Below are 8,190 nucleotides of genomic sequence, written 5' to 3'. Positions count from 1 at the left end.
GAGTTTACCTCTTGATAGTAGTGGTCTTCGTCAATTTGTTCAACGGAGTCTTGAAAGCCAATTTCTCGTCTCAGAAGAGAGAAAACATTAACGGAATACCGGATTTATTGAAAGTACCAGACGTCAAAGTTTCAATTTCCTACTTTATAGAAGACAGTGTTAAACAATCGGTGGAGATTTTTAAATACTTTAATCTCATTTCCAAAGTCCAATAATAAAATTTCAATCCTAACAGACTGACGATGAAATGAAAACTCTCTGGAATCAGCGAGCAAAACGCTTTGAACCGAGAGGCTTACCGTCAGAAAAGCAAATATGGTTTGGAGATTTACCTATTTTACAGATGGGCTTGTTAAAACAATTTGATGAGCCAAGGCTGAAACTATTGCATTTTCATCTTGGTTCGGCCAAGTACTTGGAACAACCGCTAGTATTCACAGTTGACAATGCAACAATGAATCCTAAAACTCTGAAGTACATCAACCAAAGGTTCGTTTACTTTCTTAATGCAAGAACAGTCTACGTTTAGGTGTTTCTCTTTCGCACATTGACGATCATCTTTGTCATATCAAACGTAGCTACTTGAGTCTTCTTCAATAATGCCGCACCTCAACTGGCGTTCGCGCGTGCATTGACTAATAACGCTTGAAAGTTGCTAATTAGTATAAAATCACGTTTGAACAAAAAAACTCTTTCCACAGTAAGTCCAAATTGTGGTCCACGAGCCTCTATACTTTAGTTTCCATTACATGATTGATATCTATCCAAAGAGATTTTTATATCTCCAAAACGTTATCAATTCAAAATCACATGGAGGGTCGGATCACTGACGCATTTCACCGTGAGGCGCTTTAAAAAGATAAATGCGGCGCAAAGGCACACGGGAACAATTACTTTTTCCTTCCATTGTGGAGTTTGTAAAAATTGAGAAGCCTTCGCCATGTAGGTGGCATTGCTAAGGTTTTATATTACTTTGAAATTTTGCTCGAGCACATAATGGCGAGTTCAAGAGCCGCGTATCGCGTTATATTACTCGCGAATTTTAATCGAAATCGGTATAATTATCGTCAATTCTTCATAGTGTCACTTGAAATCTTTGGGGAATATCATTTTTCAAGTCCCGGCCAAAAGTGTCGTGTGTACCTTGAAACTATCAAATAAAGTCAGCGTTAATCACGCGGACAAATTTTGCAACCTGATTTAAGTTACTGAATTGAAAAATTAAAGTATCTCACCATTTGGTGATTGCAGATTGCGGTCTTTCGTGGAAACCGGCCAAATCACAGCATTTCACCGCGTGTTCGAGAGAGAATGGCGCATCGAATTGGAACAACATTCGACGGCTGAGAATGAAGTGCACGTACTCGGGTTTAAGGACATTGAAGCCAAGTTCCGATTGTGGGCGGCAATGCTTGGAGTCGCTTCTTTCGTCTTCACCGCCGAGCTTCTGACAAGATTCCAGTTTCGAGAACCACTGCACATCACTAAGATCAAACGAGGATTGCTGGGAATGTAAACCCTCGCAACGGAACTTTAAACCGGAAACTGATTTAAAACGATTCCGATCCGAAAAAACACATGGCTAAGAGTCGGTTCAGACTAGTATTTGCACGAAGCACAGGTATTTTCATGGTTAATATGCAAAATAAAACATTTGAGAAAGTTTTAGCACACAATAGCAGACGACGGTAACCTCGAACTTGCACAAGGCCTACTTATAGGGAGTGACTAAGCCTAATATAGCTACGCCGATTCCACGGCCAATCATGGCGAAACTCTGATGCCTCGCGACTTCTAGCCACTTTCAAACCTTACCCTCATCCACTTTTGGTGATACTAAGCTAGGGCTTATTTCATTTATTGTCGTTCGAGGATGAAACCAAGTTTATTTAATTAAGTGACACTTGAAAATGACCATAAGCTAATGTTACTATAATAGCGTGTAAATAGCTAACGCGATCTTCGACAAATTCTCAACTGACCATAGTTCTAAGTGAAACAAAATAGAAGTTCTTACAATAATTGCAACCGGAAACAAATTCTTCTGTCGGCGAATGAAAGCAGTCTTGTTCAAAATTTGAAAAAATTAGCATAACCTAGTGATAGTGCTTTCCAATTAGGGAATCCAAAGTTAATAGTATATACTACTAAAATTACTTAGAATATTGGAATTACTAATATTTTTGTAAAACCGCGATGACTCTTAAATCGAATATACGCGTATGAATTTGTTAACGAGATATATAAATTATTACATATTTATTGAAGTATTCTAAGAAATTAATGGAAAAAAATAATTTCTAAATGTATTTGTGGTAAAATAAATAATTACTAAATGTACTTGTTGGAAAATAAATAATTACATTTACTTATATTATTTTTATTTGATTGTTAATGTTTCATATTAGTCGTTCATTTGGATCTTAGACTAGCTTGTCACTCGCCTTATTCTTTTGTTTTAGAAAAAACTGGAGTTTTTTTGTCGAAAAATAAAATCGTCTTTATGACAGTGTGAAATTAAATGTGTAATCGTTTTAGCCCGGGGTTTAACATGATATATTAGCCGGATTTCTGTTGGTAATCACGAAATTTCATATAGCTAATGAAGATCTTACATCTTTTGTCGGCCTCATCGCTTTGTCTAGGTACTTCCCTCTAGTGTTTGTTTTGTAATTTCTTCGCACCTGCTCTGACAGCTCGATCTTTCGCGCAGATAGGATATCCGCAAAGTTAATCACGCCTCGATGTCTCCTCTTAAAGGGAGCATCAAACGCTTTCGAGTCATTCCGCGTGCTCAGTTACTCGAACCCTGATTGATACATCTCCGACTGACGATGACGTCACGGAGTGGTATTGTCCGTCTGTCACCGCGTTCGCAGTTGGAAATCGGAGTAAAGGTGTATGCTATATCTGGAACGCGTTGCAATGAGATAGAATACATGTATTAAACCTAAAGACACAACGTGCTGGGATCTCGAGATCTACGTTTCGCGATACACTTTTTGTAATTTGCATGAATCTTTATAAAATACGGGTGGCGCCACCTATTAATCACTTGAAGAACTCTTTTATTACCGTCTGCTGCTATAACCCGCGTAACAAGCTGTCAAGATAGTTTTTTAAACGTGTTAAATAAAATACGCGAGTTAAATAAAAAAACTCTAGTCCTTTTTAATCTGATAAATAGATGAAATAAAAATCATAACTATGTTTCTGATTGCAAATAAGCGAGTAAACTTTGTAATTGGTTCCGCTAGAGGCTCACAGATAGCGCCGTCACGTTTTGATAAACGTCCTTGACGAAAACAATGTGTTTCGCAGTAAGCCCGTTTGAAATGTAACTCTCTCTATCTAGGGTACGAGAAATGTCGAGCCTCCCAATGGCTGTGGATTTTCTTCTCATTTAGTGAACCAATCGCCTTATATACCCTTTTACAAAAGTTGTTAAGGAGGCATACGCTAGAATTCAAACGTCAACAATAACTTTATTTAAAATTATTTTAGGAAACACGTTTCTTAAAACGTCTTAACTAATATTTAGGAAAATTACTGGCGAAAAAATAATTAAAATTAGATATATTTAATCGATTATTTAAGAAAAACGTCTCGACTCGAAGAGGTTTATTTGGTTTCCTAACTTGTTAATCCTAACGAAAGGAGTAGAAACCAAAAATTGCTTTCTGCGAACACGTTTGCTCCGATTTGCCAACTGCGAACGCGGTGACAAACAGACACACACACGTCCAGTGTAATACCTATCCGTGACGTCATCGTCACTCGGACAGATAAAAAGAGAAGTCAGGCTATCACAACTTTAAATCAACTCTTAATTATTTCACCAGAATTCTGATGTCACACATTCACATGTTAGATTGGTAAGTTGTGCCCAACCATTCTTACAAGCCAATATGGAAGTGACTCGTTGTCTTAAAGAATTGTTCATCGATTTGCTTGGTACTCTCTTTAAAAATGGCTGTTGCCTTTTGATGTTTACGTCCTTCGCAGTTTTCCTGTCAAAGTTGTCAAGAAAGTGAATAGACACTCTCTTAAAGAAACATAGATCATATTTTAAATAAAACGAAACATAACAAACCGTCCTATTTAAAGGAAAGAGGAAATGAATGTAAAACAGGATATTTTTGGTCATGAGTAAATTACCATTGTAGTTTACACGGTAATTTACCAAGGCAACTGTAATTTACGATTTTCTCAGGTAAGTTACGAAAACGGTAATTACCTTGGTCATACCGTGGTAATTTACCACCAAATTCTCATTTATTTCTCTTGCAAAAGGGTCTAAAAGATCCATCTTCTCAAAATGGGTAAGAAGAAGAAAGTGGATATTGCTATTCAAAAGTTTTTTGAACTGCAAACATCAAAACTCTGGGTTTAAATAATGTAAAATACTATTCTACCAAAAGTATAGCTGTGTTCAAGTGATTTTTTTATTATTTAGCTTATAAACGATCAATATAATTCATTTTTGAATTTTTCGTTACGGCGTAATTTTCCACTTTCCAAAATTACCGTAATTTTCGAACCCTAATTATGAGGCTAATTAATTTTCTAAAATTGCAAGTTGGATTGTCCTTTTTAAAGATGGCAGCACGAGGCGTGCTATAATATTACCAATTCGTAATATATTTAAATATTAACGTAAAGAATCTACACGTTTGTCACCGCGTTACTGTCCATTAATCTACGCCAGTAACGCGGTTAAACAAGATTAGCTATTAGATGAGGACAATGTTGAACGTTCCGAGATCAGGTCTTTGCTTCAAATGTGAACTTATGAAGTCTGCAATCACAAGTTAATAATACAACTTCAAGGTAGAAAATACAATGGAGGATATTATGTGTTTACGGAAAATAATAATTAAAGAATGGAGCCATATTGGTCCAGGACGTTAACCAGAGTTCGACCAAGTCAACAACCTCAAAAATAAACTGAAACTTTGCGCCATAACACAGCGAAAAATCTACTTACACGAAAAAAAGGTCCCTAGATGACGCCACTAACTATTCCCTTACGTTAGTACTACACTGTGAATAGCTTGATTTCGTGTCACCACTTCATGAAATTTTATTAAAAGAATGAAAATTAATATATGAACTTTAAATTTTTTCTGCACGCGCTCCCTTGCGACTTTAAACCCCACAATGACGACAGAAGCTCTTCAGCCAATCAGAGAAGAGGAGACAATTTGAGGTGAGGGATAAATGAGGTGAGATTGATTGGAAATGATGACGGTCAACCTGCGGCACCGTAACTCTACCAGCATCCCTCGCGCACGCCCCTACCCTTTGGTAGGCGATTGTGAAGTACTGCCGCGTAGCTCCATTGTATTTGTAAGAGAACTAGACTCGAGCGTGGTAAATAAGGCGGTTTCACAGGGCAAATGACCAGTTTAAAAATTAAATTGGAGGAGGTGGTTCTGTGGGCCACGTGACCACTAAGAAAATTCAAGGGTAGCCAAAGTCCAGACATTAATTCAAATATAGTATTTATCCATTTAATTAGTTTAGCAGACGACGTGCCCTGGTCATTGCTCATGGACCAGTTTATTTATTCCAGGCCAGGGGGGGGGTGTCGCTGGCCAAATGTCCAGTTTAAAAATAATTCTTATTTCCCACCCTGCTAGACCCTATTTTTACGATTCGGTACTGTGCAACCCTACCTAAACGCTGAGGATGCTGGGAGAACTACGGGGCCGTTCCATAGGTGGGGGTACAGAGGCAACGTTATAGGAATAGGGGTGCCACTCCATCCCTTTTTCCTTCATGATTGCACGGATATATCAACTGTCATGATTCTCTTCTGTAGTTTTAATTCTTTCAGTGAAACGTTTCATCTTGAACTATTGTTGCTAACAAAAGTCGGTCCCTTGGAGGCGTATTATTTTTACCTTTTGGTTCAGCCAAGAAGTGATATCTAGTTTACTAGAGAGAAGGTAAAAATTCGCCGCCACATTTCTAGCTCTTTATCTCCAGTCCAAACGTAGGTCCGGACGGAGTTAATTCACGCCTCTAATTTCCAACCAGAATCTCATTGGTCCTTGAAAACTCACGTCAGCGCGACGCTAATGAGTTCGAAAATTACTGTCGACTGAGAAGAGGCGAAATGGCCCGGCCTCCTTTTTTGTATTTTAAAAATGGGGACTGGGACTAAGGCCCCCGGCGAATACTTAGGCATCTTACACCTTCTCCCTAATAAACCATAGATGTCACTTCTTGGTTCAGCTAAAGAATGGAGAAAACCACACAGTGACTGTTCTCTAATAACTAACCCACCCTGACTGAAAGAAGCAAGTTGTAGGGAAAAGGGGGTATGGTTTATAATACAGCATGCGGAAAACAGTCTTCTAATTACAGGGTCTTTTTGGCGGTTGTAATTAACGCTTACGCCAAGGAGAGCGGCCAAGTTGAAACGAAAGACAAACCCCAATTTCATTTATCGCATGCCGAATGGCCCGGAGCGCAACAGTCTGTATTCTCTAGCATCCATTTTACACCCCAGCGTGTACTCTAATACCTTCATGAAGCTAAAACAATTTAACCTAGAGTATTGACGATTTAGAGTTATTTGTATGCCGTTGTCTGTTATATCAGAGGCGAATAGAATTTAACAGAATGTGAGGTATTAGGATATAATGATAGTGGTGATATTTATAACAAACAATCAGCTATACTTTAACATTACCAAAAGCCTATAGATATAAAAACAAAAAGTATACTTCATTAATAATTCCCTGCTTTTGGTTCACTGTCGACGACATGTAAACTGAGAAGAAAACTACTCTCTGCTCAACCTTCTACAGCAACTAACCAATCAGAGAAAAGCTTCTTGACGTCATAGGTCTTTAGAAAGTAGTACATGATGCTGGCGATCCAAACGTTCATTTTTGGTACTAAAGCTAGCATCTGCTACATTATCAGCCTATAATCTCTGAGACTTCTGTTGAACATTTTGTTGCCGGTCCATCCTAATAAAGCAAAGGCCCATTGAGAATAAGGGCAAATGACTAAATCCACTCTTTTTGCTTTCCACAAACGTTTACTTTGAGCTAGATTTTCAATATCCTTATAAGAAACGTAATCCACAATTTGACTATTTATATCGTTTTCTGGATATTCTTCTGGGTACTTCATGATGGTAACACTGGTCAAAATTGTCAATTATATTACGACTACGAGAACCTAGGCCTAATTTTGATGAGCTTGCGTTGGTTTGTTTTCAATCCCTCCATATAAGATTATTCCCTTTGTTTTAAGTTTTGATAAGAGATCTTCTAAGATGCCAGTTTCTTTTCCCTCATTTGGTGATGTTATAAGTAGATCAAGATCGTGCCCTTCTGGTTTTCCTCTACGGAAACCTCCAGTTATTTCAATTAGGCAATTGTTTGGCAAAAAATTTTGCACCAAAGTTTTCATATTTTGACCTTCTTTCAAGGTCACCGGAGAATTTAGGTCTGAATGAAAAACCAGGCCATATACTATTCTTAAGTTTGATTTCCATAATTTAGGCGTATTTTTAACTTTTTCCAAGGTATCATAACCTTGGCTGAACCATTTTTTAGCGGTGCTTGGTCCCACACAAAAAACTGATGTTAAATCAGTCACACTTTTGAACCAATTAGAGTTTGCAGTTTTTTCAACTTCTTCACAATGTCCGTGTTCTATTATATCTGTTATGATTCGCGCGGAATGTTGGCCAATATCATGGATTTTGGTAATATCTCCCGAATGGTTTATTCTTTTAGATTGTTTCAGTGCTGTACAGGCTTTTCTAAAAGCTAAAGCTCTGGGGTAATCTCCAGGGTCATCACGTAATTCAGCTTCTTTAGCCAAAATTTCTAAAGCTTTAACCAAATCTACGTTTTCGTGGCTTAATAGTGTAGGCCTTTGACACAAATACTGGTTTCTCTTCATAATTTTTGAAGGTATGACTTCACTATCTGACAATTTACGTTTCAATTTTAACTTTCAGTTATTTGGGGTGTATGTGATTTAACGCTGTCAAAAAACCATTTTAGAGAGAGTATTTCAATATTACTATCGTGTTTTAAATCAATAATTTGTTTCAAAGCCAATTCCTCAGAGTCTAGTTCAGTCAGTACATGGGTAACATTTTCAGATAAAGTTTCGCTTATCTTATAACCATTCTTAATAGCTTAGTTTTTTATTGATTGC

The 8,190-nt window shown here is 37.5% G+C and overlaps 1 protein-coding gene across 1 annotated transcript; it reads left to right on the top strand.

Annotated features, from left to right (window-relative positions):
- Positions 1-249: 249 nt before the first annotated feature.
- LOC149612316 (uncharacterized) lies at positions 250-1,909 on the top strand. The gene is made up of 2 exons (XM_089858587.1): positions 250-489; positions 1,252-1,909. The coding sequence occupies exons 1-2, from the start codon at positions 344-346 to the stop codon at positions 1,514-1,516; spliced, it is 411 nt and encodes a 136-aa protein (XP_089714713.1). The 5' UTR covers positions 250-343; the 3' UTR covers positions 1,517-1,909.
- The last annotated feature ends 6,281 nt before the right edge of the window (positions 1,910-8,190 follow it).

The sequence above is a fragment of the Phalangium opilio genome, unplaced genomic scaffold (genome assembly GCF_054372755.1).
Source record: "Phalangium opilio isolate 3A_F unplaced genomic scaffold, DU_Popi_V2 ptg000246l_1, whole genome shotgun sequence".
In the NCBI taxonomy this organism is placed as follows: Eukaryota; Metazoa; Arthropoda; class Arachnida; order Opiliones; family Phalangiidae; genus Phalangium; species Phalangium opilio.
The sequence above is the reverse complement of the archived record's forward strand: the minus strand, read 5'-3'. Positions and strand labels throughout refer to the sequence as shown.